General features: G+C 39.9%; 1 protein-coding gene across 3 annotated transcripts in view; it reads right to left on the reverse strand.

Moving 5' to 3' along the window:
• The window catches only part of aggf1 (angiogenic factor with G patch and FHA domains 1), a 74239-nt gene that overhangs the window by 5876 nt on the left and 40613 nt on the right, over positions 1-27750 (reverse strand). For 2 of the 3 annotated variants that reach the window (XM_059974496.1, XM_059974497.1), the window contains exons 9-15: positions 26379-26484; positions 23783-23834; positions 22306-22407; positions 20300-20465; positions 16502-16584; positions 15611-15738; positions 8270-8369 (exon numbers count right to left, since the gene is read on the reverse strand). In XM_059974496.1, the coding sequence (XP_059830479.1) occupies positions 8270-8369; positions 15611-15738; positions 16502-16584; positions 20300-20465; positions 22306-22407; positions 23783-23834; positions 26379-26484 (737 nt within the window). Of the gene's footprint in view, positions 1-8269; positions 8370-9951; positions 10242-15610; positions 15739-16501; positions 16585-20299; positions 20466-22305; positions 22408-23782; positions 23835-26378; positions 26485-27750 lie in introns of those variants that run through there. The other variant, XM_059974498.1, reaches the window with a different exon arrangement.

The raw sequence follows: 27750 nt of genomic DNA on the forward strand, positions 1-27750 counted from the left end.
GACGCAAAAAATCCATTTAAGATCTCCCCCATCTCCTCTGGGTCTATACACAAATTACCAATTTTATCCCTTGCTATCCATTTGCTCTTAATGCAAGAAGCCCCTAGGATTCTACTTTTACCTTGTCTGCGAGAGCAAACTAATGCTTCCTTTTACCTCTCTTGATTTGTTTAAGTATTCTGCATTTTTTATACTACTCAATTCTTGAAAAGCAAGGTTCCCGAAATCCATTATCATCTTTTTTTTATTCTGACAGGCATATACAAGCTTTGTACTCTTAAGATTTTACTTTTGAAGGCCTTCCACTTACCAAACATGCCTTTGCCAGAAAACAGACTGTCCCAATCCAGAACTACCAGATCCTTTCTGATACCATCAAAACTGAACTTTCTCCAATCTAGAATTTCATTCCAAGGACTATTTCATTCCTATGCTCTTCCATAATTACTGTGAAACTAATGGCATTATGATCACTAGTTGCAAAGTGCTCCTGTACACAAACTTTTGGCATCTGCCCTGTTGCATTCCCTAATAGATCAAGTATTGCACATTCTCTCATTGAGACTTTATGTGCCAATTTAAGGAAACTTTCCTGAACATTTTTGACAAACACTACCCCTTCAAGTCCTTATATAGTACGGGAGCTCCAGTCAAAGGTGGAAAGGTATCACAATAATAGTAATATCTGGATTGCTGCCTGTACCACATGCCAGTGAGGGTAAGAGTAGCATGATTTGACAGGTGAATGTATCGTTGAGGAACTGGGGCAGGGGTTCAGATTTATAAGTCATTGCTATCTCTTCTGGGTAAAGTATGACCTATACAAAAGGAACAGTTTACATTACAAGGGGGTCCAATATCCTTATGGGCAGGTTGGCTAGTGTTGTTCAGGTGGGTTGAAAGTAATTTGGCAGGAGGGTGGGAACCAGGGTGATAGTGCTGACGATGAGGTAGTTGGTTTACAAACAAAGCCAACGTGTAGTAAGACTCTCAGCAAGGAGAGACTGATGAGAATGAACACAGCACTAAAGGTGTTATATTCAAATACACACAGTATACCGAATAAGGTTGACGAACATACAGCAGTTACAGATCGGCAAGTATAATGTTGGAAGCATGACTGAATCGTGGTTGAAAGAAGATTATAGCTGAGAGCTTAATGTCCAAAGATACACATTGTATTGAAAGGATAGGCAGGAAGGCAGAATGGGTGGTGTTGGCTCAGTTAGTGAAAATTGAAATTAAATTATTACAAAGAGGTAACACAGGGTTGGATGGTGTTGTTTTCAGACCCCCAAACAGTAAGGATGTGGTCTACATGTCACAACAAGAGATAGAAAATGCATGCCAAAGGGCATTGTTACAATAGTCATGGGGGATTTCAATATTCATGTAGATTGGGAAAATCAGGTTGGTGCAGGTTTCTAACAGGTGGCTTTTTAGAGCAGCTCATGATTCAGCCCACTAGGGATCAGCTATTCTGGGTTGGGTGTTCGTCAATGAACCAGAATTTAATAGAGATCTTAAGGTGGTAAATGATCATAATATGATGGAATTCACCCTGAAATCTGAGAACGAGAAGCTAAAGTCAAATATATCAGTATTACAGTGGAGTAAAGGGAAATTACAGAGGTATGAAAAGAGGAGTTGGTCAGAACTGATTGGAAAAGAACACTGCACGAGGAAATCTGCAGATGCCTGAAATTCAAGCAACACACACAAAATGCTGGTGGAACGCAGCAGGTCAGGCAGCATCTATAGGGAAAAGCGTTGTCGACGTTTACAAAGGCCGAGACCCTTCGTCAGGACTAACTGAAAGGAAAGATAGTAAGAGATTTGAAGGTAGGAGGGGGAGGGGAAAAGGCGAAATGACAGTAGAGCAGCAGCAGATGGAATTTCTGGAAGCAATTTGGAAGGCACAGGATATATATATATATACATACACACACACATACATATATACACCCACATACACACACACACATATATATATATATATATCCCAAAGAGGAAGATGTATTCTAAATGCAAGATGACGCAGCCATGGCTAACAAGCCAACATAAAAGCCAAAGTCAGGGCATATAATAAGAGTAAAAATTTGTGGGAAGTTGGAAGTTTGGGAAGTTTTTAAATACTAGCAGAAGGCAACTAAAAAATCATTAAGATGGTAAAGATAGAATACAAAAGTAAGCTAGCCAATGATATTAAAGAGGATACCAAAAGTTCCTTCAGATACATATTGTAAAAAAGAGAGATATCAGACTGCTGGAAAACGACGCTGGAGAGGTGGTATTGGGGGATAAGGAAATGGACGAATGGCCTATTTTGCATCAGTATTCCCAAGAAACTTCTAGTAATGGTAACCGCACACACTTCATGACCCTTGACACCGGGAACTTCCACTGTACTGCTAGTATCCTTCACAGTGTAATTAATAAATGTGTGTGTGTGTGTGTGTATGCGAAAATAAACTCGACTTGATTTGATGATAAAAAGGTGCCAGGGCAGGTTTGAGATGGAGTCAGTCAGTAATGTGACTAACGTTAAAGAATGGTATTAAAAACATTCTGGTGCATCACAATGAGAACAAATCTCAGTATGGAATGAAGGTGGAGAGAAAAAGAACATTGAAATAGTTGAGGAAACCCATGATTGTGAGAGCAAAAGCAAAACATAAAGGTTAATGTGTTGATTGGAATTCACGTAGCCAGAGGCAGTAGCTGAGGTAATTGAAACCAAGTTTATTCCATGGCGATCAAAGATGAGAACAGAAGCAGATAACCAATCAATTGAAACAGTTAAGTGAAGTGATAGTGCGTAGCAGAGTTAGAAAATATTATCAAAATTAAAATGCTGGGAAAACTCACAGGCTAATTTAGCATCTGTGGAAAGAGAAGATGAATTATCATCAGTCTTCATTGTGGAAGACACTAGCAGTATGGTAGAAGTTCCAGATGTCAGGGATCATAAAGTGTGTGAAGTTGCCATTACTCAAGAGAAGATTCTTGGGGAAACTAAAAGGTCTGAAGATAGTTAAGTCACCTGGACCAGTTGGTGTACACCCCAGAGTTCTGAAAGAGGTGGCAGAAGAGATTGTGGAAGTATTAGTAATGATCTTTCAGGAAGCACTAAACTCTGGAATGGTTTCAGAAGACTGGAAAATTGCAAATGTTACACCACTCATCAAGAAGGAAGAGAATCAGAAGGAATGAAACTATAGACCAGTTAATCTGACCTTAGTGGTTGTGAAGATGCTGGAGAATATTAAGGATGAGGTCTCAGGGTACTTGAAGGCACATGATAAAATAGGCCTTAGTCAGCATGGTTTCCTCAAGGGAAAATCTCACCTGACAAATCAGTTGGAATTCTTTGAATAACAAGCAGGATAGACAATGGAGAATTGCTGGATGTTGTGTATTTGGATTTTCAGAAGGCCTTTGACAAAGTAGGTTCTACACGAGGCTGCTTAACAATCTATGAGCCCATGGTATTACAGGGAAGATTCTAGCTTGGATAAACCAGTGGCTGACTGGTAGGAAGCAAAGAGAGGGAATAAAGGGAGTCTTTTCTGGTTGGCTGCCAGTGACTAGTGGTGTTCCACACGGTTCTTTTTATGTTATATGTTAAATGTTTGGATGATGGAGTTGATGGTTTTGTTGCAAAGTTTGCAGACGATATGAAAATATGTAGAGAGGCTACAGAAGGACTTAGACTAAGAGAAAGGGCAAAGAAGTAGCAGATGGAATACTGTGTCAGGAAGTGTATGGTCATGCATTTTGGTAGATAAAATGAAAAGGTTAATTATTTTCTAAATGGAGAGAAAATACAAAAATCTGAGGCACAAAGAGATTTGGGAGTCCTTGTGCAGTGATTCCCCAAAGGTCTAATTTGCAGGTTGAGTCTGTGGTGAGGAAGGCAAATGCAATAGTTTATTCATTTCAAGAGGACTAGAATATAAAAGCAAGTCTTTATAAAAGACTCTATAAAGCACTAGTGAGGCCAGTTTTGGGCCTCTTATCTGAGAAAGGATGTGCTGAAACTGGAGAGGGTTCAAAGGAAGTTCATGAATATTATTCCAGGATTAAACAGATTGTCATATGAAGAGCATTTGATGACACTGGGCCTGCATTCACTGGAATTCAGAAGAACTGGGGGGGGGGGGGGGGTGACCTAATTGAAACCTATCGAATGATGAAAGAGTGGATGTGGAGGTTTCCTCTGGTGGGAGTGGCTAAGACCAAAAGACACAGATCCAGAATAGAGGGGTGTCCTTTTAGAATGGAGATGAGGAGGAGTTTCTTAAGCCAGACAGTAGTGAATTTGTGGAATTCGTTGGCACAGGCAACTGTGGCCTTTGTATATTTAAGGCCAATGCTGATAGAGTCTCAATTGGTCAGTGTATGAAGGGATATGGGGATGGGGGTAGGGGCAGGAGATTTGGACTGAGAAGAAAAATCGATCAGCCATGATGAAATGGCAGAGTGTACTCGATGGGCCAATTGGCCTAATTCTGCTCCTCTATCTTATGGTTTTTTGTTTCTTGCAACAGTCTGTGATGCCTATAAATTTGTTCCTCTCTATCCCGCAGTGAGTCTATAATATAGCCTCATTAAGGTGGGCGTAGACACAGAGAAAATGCTGGAGGAACTCAGCAGGCCAGGCAGAACCTATAGAAAAGAGTAAACAGTTATTTCAGGCAGATACCCTTCATCAGGACTGGAAAAAATGATGAGAAGTTACAGCAAGAAGTTGCTGGGAAGAGAGAAGGAAGAAGTACAAGGTGGTAGGTAATACCTGAAACTGGGAGAGGGGAAGCAGTGAAGTAAAGAACTAAGAAGTAGATTAGTGAAAGAGATAAAGGGCTGGGAGAAGGGGAAATCTGACAGGAGTTTGAAGAGTTTGAAGGGTGAGGAGCACCAGAGGGAGATGATGGGCAGGTAAAGAAATGAGGTGAAAGGGGAAAAACAGGAATAGGGGATGTAATTACTGGAAGTTCAAGAAATCGATTTTCATGCCATCAGGTTGGAGCTTACAGAATACAAGGTGTTGCTCCTCCAGCCTGAGTGTGGCCTCATCACAACAGTAGAGAAGACCATGGACTGACATGTTAGAATTGAAATGGTGGCCTCCAGGAGATCAGACTTTTTCTTGCGGATGGAGTGCAGGTGCTTGACAAAGCAGTCACCTAATCTACATCGGCTCTCACCAGTGTACAGGAGGCCATGTCTAGAGCACTGGATATAGTAGGTGACCCTAACAGACTCACAGGTGGCTCACCTGGAAGGACTGTTTGAGGCCCTGAATGAGGGAGGAGGTATAGGGACAGGTATAGCACTTGTTCCACTTGCAAGGCTAAGTATCAAGAGGGAGATCAGTGGGGATGGATGAACGGAGAAGGGAGTCGTGCAGGGAGTGATCCCTGCAGAAAGTGGGGGAGAGGGGAAAGATGTGCTTGATGGTGGGATCCTGTTGGCAGAAATTATGGAGAATTATGTGCCAGACGCAGAGGCTAGTGGAGTGGTAGGTGAGGACAAGAGGAATCCTATCCCTGTTGGGGTGGTGGGAAGATAGGTTGAAGGTAGACATGCGCAAAATGAAAGAGATGGTAAGGAGAAAGGAAAGCCCCTGGTTAGTTCTGGAATGAAAAGCCTCATTCTGACAGCAGAGATGGAGTAACTGAGAGAAGGGTTTGGAATTTTTACAAGTGACAGGTTGGGCAGAGGTATATTCCAGGTAGCTGTCAGAATCAGTGGGTTTATAAAAGTTCGAGTTACAGAGGGATTGAGAAAGGGGAGGGAGGTGTCAGAAATGGACTAGGTAAATTTTAGGGCAGGGTGGAAGTTGGAGGCCAAGTTGATGAAGTTGAGAAGCTCAGCATAATGCAGAAAGCAGCACCAACACAATCATCAATGTAGGGTAGGAAAAGTTGGGGAGTGATACCAGTGTAGGCTTGGAACATTGACTGTTCCATGTTGCCAACAAAAAGGCAGGCAAAGCTAAAACCCAAGCGAGTGCCCATGGCTACACCTTTGATTTGAGGGAAGTGGGAGGAGCCTAAGAAAAAAAAATTGAGAGTGGGGACCAGTTCCACCAGATGGACCAAAATGGTGGAGGAGGGAAACAGGTTGGGTCTGTTGTCTAGAAAGAAGCAAGAAGCTTTGAGGTCCTTCTGATGGGGTGATGGAGGTGTACAAGGACTGGACATCATCATACTTTTCTGATTCCTCACTTCCAGCCATAAAACCTCACAAGACGAGTCCCTCAGTTTGAATAGACTGAGCACTGCTGTGACATTTTCCCTGACTAGTAACACCACTCATCCACGTTTAATCCCTCCTGTTCTACCATGTCTATAAACAATAGAACCCCGGAACACTGAGCTGCTAGACCTGCCCCTCCTGCAACCTAGTCCCACTAATGGCTACAATGCCATAATTCCATGTGTTGATCCATGTGTTGATCCATGCTCTGAGCTCATCTGCCTTTCCTACATATACATTTCAGAACATTAGTCCAACCATGCTCAACCTTATGATTCCTGACTTTTCCTGAGGTCTTATAATTTGTCTCCACAACCACTCCATTATCTGTTCTGGCACTCTGGTTCCCATCCTTCTGCAACTCTAGTATAAACTACCCCACCCAATGCTCACCCTTCCAGTACTGGCAAACCTTCTCACTAGGATATTAATCTCCCTCCAGTTCAGGTGAAAATTGTCTCCTGTACAGGTCCCACCTTCCCTGGAAGTCAGCCCAATGATCCAAAAACCTGAAGTCGACCCTCTGCGCCAACTTTTTAGCCATATGTTCAATGAGCTTCCTACTTCTGGCCACACTAGCATGTAGCCAGTGGCGATCTTGAGATAACAACCCTGGTGGTCCTGTACTTTTAACTAAGCAACTAACTCCTTGAACTCACTTAGCAGAATGTCATCATTCTTCTACTTATGTCATTGATATCTATATGGACCATGACCTCTGAGTGCTCACTTACGAACGTTGAGAACCTGATCTGAGATGTCCCAGACCCTGGCATCAAGGAGGCAACGTATCACCTGTGAATCTCATTCCTATCCACACAGCCTCCTTTCTGTTCCCCTATTATCAAAGCTCACCTCTTCTCCACCCCCCCCCCCTTCTTAGCCATTGAGCCAGAGTCTGTGCCAGAGACATGATCGCCGTGATTTCCCACTGCTAAGTCATCTCACCCAACAGTATCCAAAGTGGTATACCCATTGTTGAGGGGAGTCTGCAGTGGTTGTTTAACCCCTTTCACACTCCTGACTGTCGCCCAATTTCCTGCATCTTACATCTTCGGTTTAACTGCCTCTTTATATGTCATGTCTAACAATTCCTCAGCCTCCTGAATGATCCAGAGTCAATCCAGTTCCTGTTCCAACTCCTTAACATGGAGTACTTGAAGCTGTAGCTGAATGCACTTCTTGCAGGTGAAGTCATCAGGGACACTGAAAATCTCCCTGCCTTCACACATCCTGCATGAGGAGTATTCATCTTTTCTGCCTGGCATCCCTAATACTCTGTGTAATTATAAAAAAGGAAACAATAAATAAACTGAAAATAAAACTTCCTGCTGCCATCAGGAAGGAGGTACCGGAGCCTCAAGAGCCACACCATCAGATTCAGGAACTGTTATTACCCTTCAACCATCAGCTAATGTACCAGAGGGAGTAACTTCTCTCACCCCAACACTGAACTGTTCCCACAACCTAGGAACTCACTTTCAAGGACTCTACATCTCATTTCTCAATATTTATTGCTTATTTATTTTTTTGTTTCTTTGTATTTTCTATGAATGTGTAAAAAATTAATCTCAGGGTTGTAAATGTTGACATATATGTACTTAGATAAAAAAATTAATTTGAACTTCGAACAATTACAGCAGAAGACAGTTCAGTTAAAATATTTTATCTATATGAACTTTAGCTAAACTTTTATAAATATTCTACATCAATTTTACTTTATTTCTCCAACTGCTTTTTATTTCTGTAAAACTGCTGCTAGTTCTCTTGACAATGGAGACTGATCACTAGGTTATAAGCTAAGGCAATGGATGTTTTGGTATAGCAATGATGCCAAACCCTATGCATACAATGCAGTTAATGGCAGGTTTACCTGTAAGTGATCAGTGAAAGGTGCACTGAATGTATCTTCTCACTTATTAGATCACTAGTAATAGTAAGCAGATCACTATTCAGCTGGTTAATTCATTTACTTTAAAGTGTGTTTTCTAGATGGAAAAAAAATTACCGGCTCTTTAATTCCACAGCTTCCTTTACCAAGTCCTTCTCCTTTCTTCCAGCCCATCTTTTCCAACATCTTTCGTCCTTTGTTGTCATCACAGATTTCCCTAAAATGAATAAAGTTTTAAGTCATCAAACCTCTAAATGTGTAAATTCTATTGATGAGAAAGCAACTTACTAGTTTGGAGTGTCAACATTTACATTTAATTTCAATTGTAGATTATACATAGAACTGCTTGTAATGGTTACCTAAATGTCACTGTTAATATTAACTGATTCTATTTGTAAGGTGCTGTAGGTCCCTAAAAAGTCATCATGTACTTGTATTCATAGCTAACATATTGGAAAAGGTAATTTATGTACAGCCAGGACAAAGTTCTTGGTAAGATGCACAAAAATAAGAGATCCTCCAACATCAATAACTCAGGCTTTGTATCTATTTAGATTAGTTACATCTCTCTCATTACTACTGATCTGAATTTTGTCTAAATTGCTAACTTAATTTCCTAGAACTTCAGCTACAAGACAATTCTAAAATGTAATGGGGTACTTTAGTTTCAAAGGGAATATCAATGGTCAATGTCTTCCAAGACAAAAGAGTCTTAGGTGCTGATCCTTAGTGTGCAAAACAGACATGTTGTACTCTACGGGGTCTACCTGAAATAAATTCCTCTCTGTGACTTAAAGGTTGAGCAGGGAAGTAGGAGCACGAAGGCAAAAGGTTTCTAATTTCTTTTGAAGTCAGTAGTAACATGCAAATGCTAACTGAATAGAATTCAGCCACAGACATTCAGACCTGCTCCATTATTCAATGGAGTCAGAGGGCACAATTTTAAGGTGCATGGAAGTAGGTACAGAGAGGATGTCGGGGTAAGTTTTTTTTTAAAACGCAGAGTGGTGAGTACGTGGAATGGGCTGCCGGTGACGGTGGTGGAAGCGGATATGACAGAGTCTTTTAAGAGAATCCTGGACAGGTACATAGAGCTTAGGAAAATAGAGGGCTGAAGGGCCTGTATTGTGCTGTAGGTTTTCTGTTTCTAATATAGCTGTCCATTTGCAAATAAAATGGTGGAAATATAAAACTCAACAGGTCAACCAACGGTTGTGGAAGATGTGAAATTTTCAGCTCATTAAACCTCTGTAGCATTTTCTGTTTTTGTCTCATTTTCCCTCCCTCATCCTTATTGCTTTCAGGCTTTAAAAACACTCTGGTTGAGAATTCCTGCTGTTTGTTGGCAGGAGTTATATTTTTCTCATTTTCCTGTAATAAGAAAGTTGTATACCCAGAGTCTACCCAGAGTAGATAATCCCACTGCTCATTTTTTTGTATCCCAACAATTCCTTCCCACCCCCTTCCCATCTACAGGAGGGACAATTCACAGTAGCCAAATTTACAGAACATTTCTGTAATATTGGGTGGGCGGGAAGATGAAATTATTATCGGAGGGAAATCGAGAATGTGCAAATTTTACATAGATAACACTTAGAAAACCAGGATCGAACCTGCATTGCTGGAGCAGTGCTATTGTTTTTGAATTCCAAAATGTTTCAACCATTCATGTGAAAGATTTTTTCTCTAAATTTTAGTTCTAAACAGGTGATTCTCATGCTGATAGATTGTACCTTAGTAATAAATATCTAAAAAGCAGAACAATCATTTGCAATTTATTTTTTAGAATTGGTTTATTGTCAAATGTACTGGGATACAGTGAAAAGCTGGTTTTACATATCATTCAGCCAGATCAAATCATTACACAGTGCACTGAAATAGTAAGAGGTAAAGTCTAACAGCTGAGAGAACGTACAATGCAGGTAAACAATAAGGGGTAAGGTAAGAACTTGTAAGAATGGAACGGCAGTTGTCTTGGGTGATTTTAACTTCCACATAGATTGGGTGAATCAGGTTGGTCAAGGAAGTCTTGAGGAGGACTTCATAGAATGCATCCGTGATGGCTTTCTCGAGCAGCATGTTAGTGAACCTACAAGGGAAAATGCTATCTTAGATCTAGTCCTGTGCGATGAGACAGGTAATATTAACGATCTTGTAGTCAGGGATCCTCTTGGAAAGAGTGATCATAGTGTGACTGAATTTCACATACAGATGGAGGACGAAATAGTTACATCTAAAAACAGTGTATTATGCTTGAACAGGATGAGGGAGGAGTTGGCTAATGCAGACTGGGAGCACGGGCTATTTGGTGGGACAGTGGAATACTTTCAAAGAGATTTTTCACAGTGCTCAACAAAAGTATAATCCAGTCAAAAGTAAGCACAGTAGGTGAGAGGAGAGTCAGCCTTGGATAACTAAGGAAATAAAAAGTAGTATCAAATTAAAAGCTCATGTGTACAAAGTTGCAAAGAGACTGGAGGATTGGGAAAACTTTAAAAAAAAAGAACAACTAAACAAGAAATAAGGAAAGGGAAGATAAGAGTATGAAAGTAAATTAGCACAAAATATAAAAACAGATAGCAAGTTTTTATAAATACATAAAATGGCTAAAGTCAACATAGGTCCCTTGGAAGATGAGAAGGGGAAATCGATATTGGGTGATAAGGAAATGGCTGAGGCCTTGAACAACTATTTTGTGTCAGTCTTCACAGTGGAGGACATGTCTAACATGCCAAAGGATGATGTTATGGATGAAACGGGAGGTGAGAACCTCAATAAAATCACTGTCACTAAAGAGATAGTGATGAGCAAACTAGAGGGCCAGAAGGCAGGTAAGTCCCTTGGTCCTGATGGGATGCATCCCAGGGTGCTGAGGGAATTGGCGGAGGTTATAGTAGATACGTTGGAAATCATTTACCAAAACTCTCTAGACTCTGGGCAGGTTCCGGCAGATTGGAAGACAGCAAATGTCACGCCACTTTTTAAAAAAGGATGTAGGCAAAAGACGGGCAACTGGCCAGTTAGCTTAACATCTGTAGTCCGGAAAATGCTTGAAGCTGTCGTTAAGGAAGAAATAGCAAACATTTAGAAAGAAGTGGTTCCATTAGACAGACGCAGCATGGATTCAGAAAGGGCAGGTCCTGTTCGACAAAATTACTGGAGTTCTTTAAGGACATAATGAGTGCAGTGGATAGAGGGGAACAGGTGGATGTCATATACTTGGATTTTCAGAAGGTGTTCAATAAGGTGCCGCACAAGAGACTTATAAATAAGATACAGATACAAGGAGTCAGAGGAAGTGTATTGGCATGGATAGCAGATTGGTTAACCATAGAAGGCAGACAGTTGGTATAAATGGGTGTTTCTCCAGATAGCAGTCAGTGGTGAGTGGGCACATCAGGGGTCGGTGCTAGGCCCGCAGCTGTTTACCATTTAAATTCATGATTTGGAAGAGGGGACTGAGCGTAGCGTAGCAAAATTTGCTGATGACACTAAACTGAGTGGAAAAGCAAATTGTACAGAGGAGGTGGAGAGTCTGCAGAGGGTTAGGTTAAGTGAGTGAGCCAAGGTTTGGCAGATGGAATACAATGTTGGTAAATGCGAGATCATCCACTTTGGAAGGAACAATAGAAGAGCAGATTATGATTTAAATGGTGAAAGATTGCAGCATGCTGTTCTGCAGAGGGACTTGGGAGTGCTTGTGCATGAATCACAAAAAGTTGGCTTGCAGGTACAACAGATTATTAAGAAGGCAAACAAAATGTTGGCCTTCATTACTAAAGGGATTGAATTCAAGAGCAGGGAGGTCATGCTGCAACTATACAGGGTACTTGGTGAGGCCGCACCTGGAGTACTGTGCGCAGTTCTGGTCTCCATACTTGAGGAAGGATATACTGGCTTTGGAGGCAGTGTAGAGGAGGTTCACCAGGTTGATTCCAGAGATTAAGGGGTTAACCAATGAGGAGCGATTGACTCGCCTGGGACTGTACTCACTGGAATTCAGAAGAATGAGAGGGGATCTTATAGAAACATACAAAATTTTGAAAGGGATAGATAAGATAGTAGGAAAGTTATTTCCATTGGTAGGTGAGAAATGCCTAGGGGACATTGCCTCAAGATTCAGGGGAGAAGATTTAGGACAGAGATGAGGAGAAACTGTTTTTTCCCCAGAGAGTGGTGAATCTGTGGAATTCTCTGCCCAGGGAAGCAGTTGAAGCTTCTTCACTAAATATATTTAAGATACAGTTAGATAGATTTTTACATAGTAGGGGAATTAAGGGTTATGAGGGTTATGGGGAAAAGGCATGTAGATGGTGCCATGATCTTATTGAATGGGGGGGGGGGGGGCAGGCTCAATGGGCCAGATGGCCAACTCCTGCTCCTATTTCTTATGTTCTTAAGGTCATAACAAAGTACATTGTGAGATCACAAATTCATCTTATAGTACTAGGGAACAACTAGCAAGGACTGACTGATGACAGGTCAAAATTGCAGTTAATGGGATGAGTTGCAATGTAAAGGGGGGGGGTACAAAATTGAAAAAGATGATGAGTACAGGATAGAAGGTGTTATATTTGAAAGCATGCAGTATACGGAATAAGGTAGATGAATTTGTAGCACAGTTAGAAATTAGTAGGTATGACACTGTGGGCATCACTGAGCCGTGGCTGAAAGAATATCACAGCTTAACATCCAAGGGTACATATCGTATCAAAGCAACAGCAGGTAGGCAGAAGGGGTGGGGTGGCTATGTGGTAAAAAATCAAAGCAAATCCTTAGAAAGAGGTGACTTAGGATCAGAAGATGTAGAATACGTGTAGGTAAAGCTAAGAATCTGCAAGGGTAAAAAGACCCCAATGGGAGTTATTTACAGGCCTCCAAACATTAGCAAAGACGTGGGCTACAATTTACAACAGCAAATAGAAAAGGCACGTCAAAAGGGTAATGTTATGTTAGTTATGAGGGGTTGCAATATGCAGGTAGAAAGGTACAATGATTTTGGTGCTCGATCCCAAGTGGGGGAATTTGTACAATGCCTGCAAGATGGCTTTTAAGAGCAGCTTGTGGTTGAGCCCCCTAGGGGATCAGCTAGGCTAATGGTCGCCAACCCGTCGATCACGATCAGCTGGTCAATCTTTGCTACTTTCCCAGTAGATCCCGAAAAAAAAAATGAAAAAGTATTACACAAGTACTGTTGAGAGATTGTTTCCAGGTTGCAGGGTTTTAGTTACGTTCTTTCTGCCCAGTGCGCATGCATGTAGCTCTCCCGCCACGTGCTGGTCCCCAACCACTGGGCCACAAGGAAACAATACGAGTCAGCTGCAACTTTCCTCATTCCCTGTCACGCCCACTGTTGAACTTGAACCCATGCAAGGTCATTACCCAAGCACGTCAGGGATCTGGTTAGCCTCGGGTAAGTGCTATTGCTACTTGACTGGAGCGCAGATGGGCGCCACCTCTAAACCTGTTTACCACACCAAATGTTCATGGGGAACCCGGTGCTAAAATATTCGCAGACGATCTAATTCGGGCTCAGGGTTCCGTAAGTAGCAGAGCAGCTACCTTGCTGCGATCTACTGAAACAAACTTTTGTCGGCCGATAGATCCTACAAGTGGGGCGGGAGCAGGCCAGTTGCATTCCTTGCTCGCTCGCTCTCTCCAGACTGCGACCGCCGCGGCCCTGGTACAGGAAAAGATGCACCAGGCCAAGGCGGCAGGCGAGAGGATGTCTAATGAGGCAATGAAACCCTCAAAACTGCTTCGGTACCCTGAGTCCAAGCACCCTGCGCTTAAATACAAACCTGCTAATTTTTTTCTGGCGTTAAAAACATGAGCAAGCAGGACAGCAGGTAAGTGCTGAGAGCCACGTAAACTAAATTGCAGAATAGACTGGACATATGGAACCTGCTTCAAGTATCGCTGTATTCTGGTCGTGTTTAACACCCCCCCCCCCCCCCCACCCCACCGTCGGCCAGTCCGCAAGAATATTGTCATTAAACCAGTCCGCGTTGCAAAAAAAAGGATGGTGACCCCTGGTGTTCATACATTATTTCTACTTCTGGGTTGCAGGGTTTTACTTCCAGTCTTTTCTGCCCCGTGCGCATGCATGTAACTAATCGATTTGGAGTCAATCTTGCCTTTCACTAAGGCCGAGGTATGGAATCTTGGGCTTCAAAAGGTTGGTGACCACTAAGCTAGACAATGCAGAGTTACAATGGTGCTCAATAGTAACTCCTTCATGTTCATCTATGAAAATAGCTTAATTTCTACCTGTGACAGCTCTCTTTTTTCTTTTCAGGGTGGATGGGGTTTTGTTGAAGACCCTGACCTGGAATTACACACAGACTTTTGATCTTTGCTGTGGTGGGACCCACTCCTGGGGAGTCATGACTGGCCACTTTTGGATATCCCAATGACACCGCCTAGAAGATGAGCACGCCTTCAGGGTTCCGAGGTTTCGTAGCCTTGTACAGAGGCTAATTCTAAACTGGTGCTGCTGATTGAAGTGTTGAGAGAGAAAACCAAACATCGGGAATAGTTGATCAACTGTCAGAGGCTCTATACTCAGCAAAAGTGAGCAGAAAGGATGTGCTGAAAAGTGGAAAGGGTTCAGAGGAGGTTCACCACTATGATTCTGGGAATGAAAGGGTTACCATGAGGACTGATTGATGACTACTCACTGAAATTCAGAAGAATGAAACCTATCACATGTTGGAAGCCTCAGTATGTTTCTTATAGTGAGGGAGTCTAGGACCAGAAGGCACATTCTCAGAATAGGGGGACGCCCATTTAGAATGGAGATGAGGAAGAACTTTTTCAGCCAGAGAGTGGCAGTCTGTGGAATTTGTTGCCACCAGTGGCTATGGAGGAAAGTCACTGGATATGTTTAAAGCAGTGGTTGATAGATTCTTGATTAGTCAAGACATGAACAGTTATGGGGAGAAGGCAGAAGACTGGAGCTGAGAGGGAAATGCATCAGTCATGATGAAATGGCAGAGCAGACTCAATGGGCCAAATGGCCTAAATATACACCTACATCTTATGGTCTTATTTAATAGTCTTATAACAGCAGAGAGGAGCTGTCCGTGAGGCTGGTGACACATGCTTTCAGGCTTTTGCATCATCTGCCCAATGGAAGAGAGGTGAAGAGAGAATGTCTGGATTTCTGGATTGGGGGGGAGGGGTCTTCAATTATGTTGACTGCTTATTTTGATGATCAGCTTCTTCAAGAAAGAATTTCAAAGTGCAATATAAAATGACATCTAGTGAATTACAACAGTAATGCTACCTGATAAAATTGTACGTACACTTAGTGACATTATTTCTATTGGACAATAAGAATACTTTATTTAAAATTGAGGTTTAGTTGTATTGTTTGTATTCCATGCTTATATATATTTTGAGGAATTTATAAAATTTCTACCTCATTTAGTTGCAGACTTATAATCTTATACTTACATATGAATTGAAGCAGGAGCATCATCTCTTTTGAAAATGCCATCACTTCCAATCTCCTGCCTACGTTTTGCAGCTCGATCCTTATATATCAAATTCTTCATTGAGTTACCTCTTTCATATGCACTATTCTAAATAAATGACGACAAATAAATTTATGGAGATTAACTTGCTTAGATAATACACACGTTTCAGAAAGAACTGGTATTATAGACACTCCAGTTACATAAAAATCCTGGATATTATACTCAGAGCCATAAATGGTGGGCCAAAGGGCTGTATCAATCATGTCCATGTCCAGCATCATGTCCATCTGTAGTAATCCCACTTGCCTGCATTAATAGCAAAACTCACTATGTTTTGCTCTTTCAAGTACCTGTGCAAATGTCTCTTCAGTGTTGTTATTGTTCTTGCCTCCTCTATCATCGGCAGCTCATTTTACATAGTGATTATTTGTACGAAAAATTCACTCCTCAGATTCCCTTTATGCCTCCGTCCTCTTATCTTAAAACTATGCCCACTTGTTTTTTGACAATCCTTCCATTGGGAGACAAATTCTGGCTATTTATCTGTGCCTCTCATAATTTTATATACCTATGTCATATCACTGTTCAGCCTTCTTTGCTCCAAGGAAAACAGACCCAGCCTATCCAATGTCTCCTTAATAATCATTCATGTGAACAAAGGGTTGGGAGCTGTATAGGGTACGGAATATGAAGCAGCTTTGTCTTGATCTGATTTTATCTGGAGTACTCTGTTCAGTTTAGGAAAGAGGATCAGATAAAGAAATACACCTGGAGAGCTAAATTTTGTAGCAAAGGTAGGAAAAACATTGCAGAACAAGCATTTCTTTTAATGATTATACTTTCAGAAATAAGTTGACAAAAAACACACCTGTAATCCATACTTGACCTGAATCTGTTTTAACTCATGACGCCGTAACTTATCTTTCTCCTCCTTGCTCAGCACTGGAACAGCTAAATAAGGCACAAAAATAAAGCTAAATAAGTGAAAAAACTTTACTTACTGTAAGTTTAAAGGAAAGTTTCTCCAGTAAGACTGCTACAATAGTTTATAGAGCACAAAATTTGAAGGTTTTAAATTCCACAAAACATTAACTTGATACTGTAGACCACATGCAAGAACTTAAAAATACACAAATAATTAAATTCTATTAAACATATAATTTAAATCTCCATCAATAAACTTAAAATGTGCAATTTTAACTAACATCAATAATTTAATGCTACTCTAATACCATTGGTAATTTTAATATGGATTAAACAATCATTTTTCACTTCTGTCTATAAACCTAATACTGAGCTTCCAGTTGTTTGGTATTTCAATTCTGTCCTCACCTGTATAATGACTAATTTCAATCTATGGCAGTAATGATTTATTTTCATTGTACCATTTACAGTGAAGTATCAAAATTTAAGTCAAATTACATGGTGCCTCTTTTTTTTTTACAGTGCTAAATACCAGCAAGGAAGGACATCTCTTACCAAGTACCATATACCTCTATTATAATGACCCAAATAAAATAAATGTAGATATTTTGAAGGCACCTTTAAAGAATAAACCTATGAATGAGAATAAAAGTTTGTAATCCTTTTTCATTTAACTTCACAAACTGCAGATAATTTTCTCGGAGTATACTCAAAGCAGTGGTTCCTCACACTTTTATGTCATGGACCAATCCCCTTAAGTAAGGGGTTCACGGAACCCGGGTTGGGAATACCTGATTTAAAAGAACAAGAGCCTACCTGTGCACGATCCTAAACACCAAATAACTCCATCCAAATATCAATTAAAATAGCACGGCTATTTTGTCATTGAAAAAAGGGAGCCTGTAGTTCTGTAAATTGTATTTTAGTACTAGTAAACTCAAGGAGCTCAAGGTTATGCCAGTGAAATAATTTGAAACAATAAAAGGCTGAATACTCATATTATTTACCAGTCTGTAACAGTTAGGGTAATACTTCAGAGATGAAGCAGAGGTAAAGACCTGATGCGGAAACCTGAAGGGAAGAACTGTAAGAAATGCACTGTTTAAAACAAATACTGTATTTGGATTGCAGCCTATAACTGTTCCAAGTTTTTGTTTCTATTGTGTCTGGTGCTCCTGACGTGGCCTACTTTACATTAGTGTGAGCTGTTATAAATTGGAAGACTGCTTCATTGAGCATCTCTACTCCATCTACCAAAAGCAGAACTTCCCAGTGACCAAACATTTTAGCTCCAATTCTCATTCCTGTTCCGACGTGTTGGGCCATGGCCTCCTTTTGTGCCATGATAAGGCTACCTTCAGGGTGGAGGAGCAACACTTTATATTCCGTCTGGGTAGTTTCCAACCTGATGGTATGAATATCAATTTCTCTTTCTGGTTAAAAAAAAATTCCCTCCCCTCCTCTGTTCTATTCCCCACTGAGGCCCCTTACCACTTCTCACCAGCCTATCACCTTCCCCGGTGCCCCTCCTTCCCTTTCTCCCATGGTCCACTTCCCTCTCTTATCAGAATCATTCTCCTCCAACCTTTCCTACCTACCTGGCTTCACCTATCACTTCACTATCCTCCTTCCCTATCCCCCATCAGGGAAGCAAGAATTAGTGGGAAGACAGAGGATTGGGAAGTTTTTAAAAGCTTACAAAAGGAAACTAAGAAGGTCATGAAGAGGGAAAAGATGAGCTATGAAAGGAAGCTAGCAAATAATATCAAAGAGGATACTAAAAGCTTTTTCAAGTATATAAAGAGTAAAAAACAGGTGAGAGTAGATATAGGACCGATAGAAAATTATGCTGGAGAAATTGTAATGGGAGATACTTTTACTTTACTTCTATTGTCACCAAACAATTGATACTAGAGCGTACAATCATCACAGCGATATTTGATTCTGCGCTTCACGCTCCCTTAAGTACAAAATCGAAGTAAATATAATAAAAAAATTAAATTATAAATCATAATTAGAAAATAGAAAAGGGAAAGTAAGGTAGTGCAAGTCAGGTCTGGATATTTGGAAGGTATGACCCAGATCCGGGTCAGGATCTGTTCAGCAGCCTAATCACAGTTGGAAAGAAGCTGTTCCCAAATCTGGCCATACGAATCTTCAAGCTCCTGAACCTTCTCCCGGAGAGAAGAGGGTCAAAAAGTGTGTTGGCTGGGTGGGTCATGTCCTCGATTATCCTGGCAACACAGCTCCAACAACGTGTGGTGTAAAGTGAGTCCAATGATGGAAGATTGGTTTGTGTGATGTGTTGGGCTATGTTCACAATCTTCTGCAGCTTCTTCCAGCCTTGGACAGGACAACTTCCATACCAGGTCGTGATGCACCCTAGAAGAATGCTTTCTACGGTGCACCTATAAAAATTAGTGACGATTTTTGGGGACAGGCCAAATTTCTTCAGCTTTCCCAGGAAGTAAAGGCGCTGGTGGGCATTCTTGACAGTGGACTCTGCTTGGTTAGACCAAGTCAGGTCATTTGTGATATTCACCCTGAGGAACTTAAAGCTTTTGACCTGTTCCACCCGCGCACCACCAATGTAGATGGGGTCATGTGGTCCGCTACTCCTTCTGAAGTCAACAACCAATTCCTTCGTCGTGCTGACGTTGAGGGATAGGTTATTGTCTTTGCATCATGCTACCAGGTTCTTAATTTCCTCTCTGTACTCAGTCTCATCATTACCCAAGATACGGCCTACAATTGTGGTGTCATCAGCAAACTTATATATTGAGTTCGATGGAAACTTGGCTACACAATCATGGGTGTACATGGGCACTCACTGTTAAGACTGCATACCTTCTTCTCACACTCACTCCAACGCCTCTCTCATGCAGGCAGCAGCACAATTTGCACCAAATCCAGCTCCTTCTGTTTCTCTGCCAATGAGAATCTTGCTGATGGGGTAGCCCTATAGTACTTTAAGTTCTTAAAGTCCAGCAGGATCTTGCAATCATAAAAAATATACTTATAAAAGACAGTAACAACCTTGGTTGGCCCTGTAGAAGTTACCTTGTCCAAGTGTGCCAACATCTTACCAGAAACAATGTTACTGGAAAACCTCTATTGTTAAATACACCTATGTGCTTCTGGATAATCTTAAAAGGTGTAAGAGAACCAACTGCCATTACTTACCTTCTCTAACAATATAGAATTACACTCTTGGGCTCCTACACACACACTGTGATTAAATCTGATTTCAAAACATAAGGATTAAAACCAACCTTGGTATGCAAATAAGAATGCTGTAACCCATTGACAAGAAACTGCCAATTTTAATTCTGCTCATGACTTCCACCTCAGGTTACTGCAACAATAACTGACATTTTGAACTAGTGATACCTGCTTACTAACAGTAGACAATATACTGTAAATTTGACTAAAGAAAACAAAAGATTTTATAACTACGATTGATTGTATCTTTGCAGAAGGTAGCCTGAATAATGGTTCATTTCTTTCTTTACTGTTCTATGCAGAACATTATTAGACTTTTGAAAAACTCAAAAAAACATAAGCAGTCATTTCTATTGAGATCCCCAAAGCAAATTCAATATTGTCAGTTCAATTGACAAGATAATCGCAAATATGGGAGAACAGTGCATCATTAGTTCCAAAACTAATGCATCTAAATAGCGCCAGGGTGGAATACACAAAATAATAAAAATAACCTGAAAAATTAACTACATTCAGTTACCTACAGATTCTTCTTTTTTATTGAGGCGCAGGTGAGCTATAACCTGGCCTGGTTCACAGCCATTACATGTTTCACTTCCAGGATGGATGTGGAATGATAATACTGTTTCCCCAAATTTTACTTCATCACCATGTTCCAACCCTTGGGGATCACATTTATTTTTTACCTGAAATTTAAAAAAAACACACACTGAGCTGCAAATTGACAAGCAGATTTTAATTACATTGCATTAATTTTTCCATTTGATTCCAGAATAGCAGTTTGAGTACAACTATTTTTACAATATAACTAGCAATTGAATACCATACATAATCTTTGCATTGTTTTATTTCCACAGCTCAGAAATAACCCGTGACGACAAGAGTGACACCACTAAGCATCTTGTAGCACCATATTTCAGAAAATGTTTAGAGTAAAATGAATGAATGTCTTTAAAATCTGAATTTTAGTTACTTTTGTACTATTCCAGTCTAAATTATCTAGTTTACAGAAAGTGAAGTGGTGATAAATTCAATTTTTTAAGCAACATACAATTTTCACAATTATGGTTATTTCAGAAGAAAGCGTTTTTCTGACATACAACTTAAAAGATCCTTTTACTAAGGCCAGAAGCTCAACCTCAAAACTTATTCATCTGCCAGCTTATGGAAATCAGCGTGACATTTGCCTCTTTTGTTGAGTTGGAACTTACTGTGTAGTATCTTACTTGAAGTAACTTCAAAGTTCTGCTCAAGGGTTCCTATTTAGTGCACCTACTTAAAGGCGAGTTGTCTTTCATGGAGAGGAACTAAGGCATTTTGTGAGAATCCTAAACCTTTCTGTGAAAATTGATACAAGACCAACCAAGAGACATCAGCAACAGTAGCACTCATTTTTAAACACTGAACTCAAGCTCCATCCACTGCTGTTGAAGCTGCTGACACATGACTGCACTGCAAGATCCAGTTCAAATTGTACCATCATGCCACAACAATGGTTGCCCTCATCAACAATGACGTCAAGACAATGTACGGAGAGGAGGTAGAGTGTCTGGTAGAATAGTGCAAGCACAACTTGAACACGGACAAGACCAAAGGGATGACTGTGCACTTTAGGAAGATGTAGGTGGAACCACTCCTCACTGCACAAGCACAGTTCCTCCAAGGAGAGTTAGGAGCTCCAAGTTTCTGGGAGTACACATAACAGACGATCTCACTTTGCTCTTCAACACCACCTCTTGTCAAGAAAGCACAGCAACACCTCCACTTCCTAAGGAGACTGAAGCAAGTGAGGCTACCTCACCACATCCCTAGCCCTCAGTATAACAATTTTTTTTATTGAACACAAGCACCATCACGAGTGTCTGACCAAGTGCGTCACCATCTGTTATGGGAATTGCAAGGGATCTGACCACAAGTCCATATAAAAGATGCAAAGACTGCTGAGAGGATCATTATCAGGGCTCTCTTCCACCCATCATATTTATCAGGAGTGTTGCATATCCAGGGCCCTTAGCATTGCCCATGATCACTCCCATTTGTCTAATCATCTCTTTGACCTCCCTTACCCCCATAAGGCAGGAGGTACCATAGCATTTGGACAAGAACTGTTAGGATGGGTATCAGCTTCAACCCCCAGGCCACAAGGCTACTGAACTCCCTATCACCACCCAGCTCTCATCATGTATGAAGTACCAGTGGTGTTATACTGTTTATTTTACAATTTGTTGTAAATGTACCTTATTAATCATCTACTGGTGTTAATATTGCTTTAGGTTATGTGTGAGAGTTATATGTACTGTGTTGTGCTCCTTGGTCTGGAGGAACATTGTTTCATTTGATGGTACACATGTACAGTTGAATGATAATAAACTGAACTCGAACTCAAGGTCATATTAATCTATTGAAATTAAGATTTACCTTATAAAGAACAGCATCTTAATTTCTGTTTAAATTATCATACCTGCACTCTGTGCTAAAATAGTTGATGCAAAATATCTTACAATCTGATTAAAATAACATTCTTACAGCAAGGATCCTGTTCCCATTGACAACAGTCCCGTTTTGGCTCCCCTTGTCTACAAGCATGTACTTTTGCAGATCTTGATCAAAATATACTTCAGCATGGAACTAAACAAGATGAAAATTAAGATGTGAAAAAAATAAAGAAACTATATTTTCAAAAATACTAAACAACCATCTTAAATGGCATGGAATTGTATGCTCAACTTCAGCAATAAATTGCTGCTATTCAAGATACCAAGAAACTGGCATTTTAATATCTTACTCAAACTTGCATTATCAAATTCGAATTATCAAAGAATTATCAAATTCGAAGCATGTTAAGGCTCAAAGGAATTCCTTAACAAGGAAACAAATAGAATAACAATACCAAAAAGTTTATATAGAAGAAAGGCCAATTACAGCAAATCTAAAATACAAATTTCAGTAGTAGAACTTGTAGCATCTGTGGAGGAAGCATTTGTACTTCCGTTTGACAAATTTCTTCAGAAACAGACCTGACTTCCATTTTCCACCAATTTTGATGAAATGAAAATCATTCCTTTCTCTACAGATATTGTCTGACTAGAGAATTTCCTACATATTTTGGCCTAATTTTAAGTTTCTAATTCTACTTAAGATGCATCTGTGGTCTTAAGTAGAATTAGAAATTTAAAATCAGGCCATTGTCTAACAGAGAGCAATACATACAAATTGCTGGAGGAACTCAGCAGGTCAGGTAGCATCTATGAAAATGAATAAACAGTTGATGTTTTGGGCTGAGACCTTTCATCAGGACTGGAAGGGAAGAGGAAAGATGCCAGAATAAAAAAGGTAGAGGGAGGGGGAAGGAGGATAAACTAGAAGGTGACACGTGAAGCCAGGTGGGTGGGAAAGGTAAAGAGCTAGAGAAGAAGGTATCTGATAAGAGAGAAGAGAGGACCATGGGAGGAAGGAAGGAAGGAGCAGCACCAGGGTGGCGCGATAGGAAGGTGAGAAGAGGTAAGAGGCCAGAGTGGGGAATAGAAGGATGACATCTCTAATACCCTGGAAGGGAAAGTAATCCTGGGAACAAATGTAGCGGAGACAATGGAACTGAAAAAAGGGAACGGCATTTTTACAGGAGGCAGAATGGGAAGAGGTGTAGTCAAGATAGCCTTGGGAATTGGTAGGTTTATAAAAGATGTTGGTAGATAGCCTGTCCCAAGTCCCATTTTGTGTCAACTATTCTCTGCCTCCACAGTGCTGCCTGATCCTTCATTGTGCTCCAGATTACAGCATCAATCTACATTTGATAAATTGCTGCTATTCAAGATACCAAGAACCTGGCATTTTAATATCTTACTCAAACTTGCATTAATATTACATTCCATGATGAAAAAAAGTAATAGCTTTTAGAATAAAATTAGGTTAAATCTCTTAAAAGTAATTAATCATTAGCGATAATCATTTATATTCCATTCTATTTCTGCTTTGTACAGTTTAATATAATCATATAACTAACCTTACTGACTCCCAGTTCAGCTATTCTGATGGCATGGCCCATATCTTTCTCTCTGTTAAAAAGAATCATATACTTAGTAGAATGCATTGTACTATATTCTGTTCTGCTACCAAATTACTTTAGACCAGGCGTTCCCAACCTGGGGTCCATGGACTGGTCCGTGGCATAAAGAAAAGTTGGGAACCCCCTGCTTTAGAAGTCAATCCTTTATACAATGGTTTTTATTCATTTCCATTTTATGAAATTTAATATTGGGCATTATTTAATGTAAAAGTGACAAAAATATCCAAGAAAATCCCTGCCTCTCTTAGAAGTGCTGTACATCTCACAATCATATTGTAATTCTCTGTGTCAGTAACAGAACTGTGTATGGAAAAATATTTAAACAATTCAGAGATACTGGAAAGAAGACAGCTTAACAGGCAAATATTCAAGTTCTTTGGTAAATCACCATTTCATAACAAATCATCTTTACTTTTAATTTTAATTGGTACAAATTTAACAAATTTGAGAATTAGTAAGTGAATGATGATTATGTAGCATGTACAGCATAAAATTAGAAGGAAGAATTTTGTCATCTAACACTGACCAGAACAAAGTACATTTTATGTACCGTACTCGTTAAACAAGTTACTTTTCTCAGTGAATTCAGATATTCCATTAAGGTAATCAAATGAGTCATGTTGGCACTTTAAAAAGAAAATTATTTTGTTGGAAGACCCAATCTGTGCACTTGTATTAAGACCATAAGACTTGGGAGCAGAATTCGCCCATTAGGTCCATTGAGTCTGCTCTGCCATTTCATCATGGCTACTTTATTATCCCTCTCAACCCCATTCTCCTTCCTTCTCCCCTTAACCTTTGATGCCCTAACTAATCAAGAACATATCAAACTCCACTTTAAATATACTCAATGACTTAGCCTTCACAGATGTCTGTGGCAATGAATTCTAGATTCACATGCTCTGGGTAAAGAAATTTCTGTTCTAGAGGGATCCCTCTATTCTGAATCCATTCTTTGCCTCCTGCAATGTTCTGTCCATGCTAATATTTTCCTGTAATATTATAGGCTATTATCTTGTTAAGCAGCCTCATGTGTGTCAGTTACCTTCTGTTCATTTTTAAAAGCTTCCCAATCCTCTGACTTTGCACAAATTGTTGCTATAATATATGCCCTCCCTTTATACTGTCTTTGACTTCTCTTGTCAACCATGGTTGTACCTTCCTCCCTTTAGAATACCTTTCATGTTTGGGATATATCTGTCCTGCACCTTCTGAATTGCCCCCAAAAACTCCAACCACAGTTGTTCTGCTGTCATCCCTGCTCGTGTCCCCTTCCAATCAATTTTGGCTAGGTGCTCTCTCATACTTCTATAATTTCCATTACTCCAGTGCAATACTGATATGTCTGACTTTATCTACTCTCTCTCTCGAACTACAGGGTGAGTTTTATCATATTATAATCACTGCCTCCTGAAGATTCCTTTAGCTCAAGTGCCTTCATTAAAGCTGACTCATTACACAACACCCAATCCAGAACTGCCTTTCCCCTCATGGGCTCAACTGCAAGGTGCTTTAAAAAGTCACCTCAGAGGGAATTGACAAATTCCCTCTCTTGGGATTCAGTATTAACTTGAGTTTCTGCATTCTAGCTGCATACTCTAATCCTCCATCACTATCATAACATTGCCCTTTATATATATGACTTTTCTATCTCCCACTGTAATTTGTATCCCACATACTGTCTACTGTTTTGATGCCTGTCTGTAACTCCCACCAGGATCTTTTTACCCTTGCAGTTTCTTAACTCAATCCCAAAGGATTCTACATCTTACAATCCTGTCATGTTTTTCTAAGGACCTGATATTATTTTTTTTTACCAACAAGCCACTCCACTCTCTCTGTCAACCTGCCTGTCATATTGATACGGTGTATGCTACAGTTCAGCTCATCCATTTGACAGTAATTTTGCCCCATCATCTGTCTGGACTTCCTCACAGTCTCACTTCATATTGAATCTACTTTTATACCAACTGCCCAATCCTCAGCCCTATCACTCCCGTTCCTATCCCCTGCCAAGTTAGTTTAACCCCCCCCCCCCCACCCAAACAGGAGTGTTTAAAGGGACATACTTGTTGCTGAGGGGAATGGCCACAGATGAACCCTGCACTAACTGCTTATTCACCTTACTTTTCCTAGTGGTCATCCATCTACTATCTGAAGCCTAAACTCTTGACTGTGACCACCCTATTGTTCACTAGTGCTTTCTTTGTGTATGGCAATCAATATATGAGCTTCAGATCATTAGAACTGGGAAGAATGTTTAAAAATGCTTTTAAAATTTAGAATGATCACTTCCTCTAAACAAATTATTTAAGGCCATTAATATCAATGCTGATAATCTTTAAGAATAGCATTCATCATTACAAAGAAAAAACAGTATGAATTATTATGAAAGTGAACTCAAGGGAAGACTACTTCTTCCCATTAAATTTTGCAAAAACCTTACAATACAATGCTAGTTCAAATCCTTATTCCAAGATAAATAACATTCTTTTAATTAACTTTGTTTATAAAATTTTATATTTTCCTGTACCTTCCAATAGTAGCTGACTTTTCTGCAGTGATAATGAACAGTGTACCAGGTTCCAGGACTGGTGATCGCACTACCATCACACGGATACATGGAGGCCACAGATGACCTATATGATGGAAAGCAGCAATGATTAGAAATTTGAATAAAATATATAGATTATTCCTCTGGAAAAGTGTAAACACATATTTGGTTGTAAACCATCAGGCATGCTTATTACTGGCCTAAACCCTGAACTAAGGATGTACCATTTATTTGCCCTCTATCTCTTCATAATTGGAGTGAGGTCCCTTAATCAAATTTCCTCTAATGCTGTTTTAAATCATGATTATAGAGAAAACATCTAATGGCTAATGTTCAAACAATCTCAAAGTCTTTGGCACAAAGTTGCAAAACATTAAAATTTAACAATTCAATTTTTAAAGTTATTAAATATCACTGGAAATATTCTGAACATTTAACTCTATTAAATGTCAATTACCCTAACCTCCTCCCACAGTTATTCTTCTCCAATCAAAAACATGGGTTTACAGGCAAGGAAACAGATTACTGAGGACAAGTGCTGGAAAACTGCTGAAATCTACAAGTGGTTCAGATTTCGAACAAATAATCCCGTCAATGGAGACTTATGCATACATTCAGGAGTTCTGACACTTAGGAGACAAGTTCCATGCAGAGCTACTAAATTATCAGGAGATTCAGGCCATTCTTCTTGCAGTTAAAAAAAGTGAAGGATGAAAATCTAAAAGCAAAATGAATGAAATACCCAATACACCAACTATTTATAGGAGACAAATAGTGACTAATCAATATATATTCCAAACTCATTATCTGGCCTTAGTGTTTCCAGTATTTTCTGTTTATTTGCTACAGAATGAAGAACCACTGATAACATTATAAACTGGATAATATTAAACTACAACAGGCTCTAGACTGAAATATACAACCTTAAGTTCGTTTTAACACAAAGTAAAATCATGGCGAGCTATTAATACTCATTATTATTCTGGCCCCAAAAGAAATATCTTTGTGGATTATCATCATTGTATCTCAAAGTTCTATAGATTTTTTAAGTTGGTAATATTTCAGCTTCTACATAGTTTAAATGCGAGAACAAAATTGTATTTAATACAAAATAAGGGTAAAGTGTTTGTAGTTTAATCAAAGTATCAAATAATAGTCAGTGTATCTAAAAAGGGAATAGAGAAAAACTACCATAAGTTCTTAGAACACTATCAGGAAACTCAGACCTATTAACCTGCAATTATAGTACGTGGGAACTTCAAGAACACTTCAGATGCCCCGGAAGCAACTGTGACTGATTTCTCCTAAATTCTGAGCTTGAAAGGTAGCAGAAGTCACTGCCTGAGGAAAC

The sequence above is a fragment of the Hypanus sabinus genome, chromosome 7 (genome assembly GCF_030144855.1).
Source record: "Hypanus sabinus isolate sHypSab1 chromosome 7, sHypSab1.hap1, whole genome shotgun sequence".
NCBI lineage: Eukaryota > Metazoa > Chordata > Chondrichthyes > Myliobatiformes > Dasyatidae > Hypanus > Hypanus sabinus.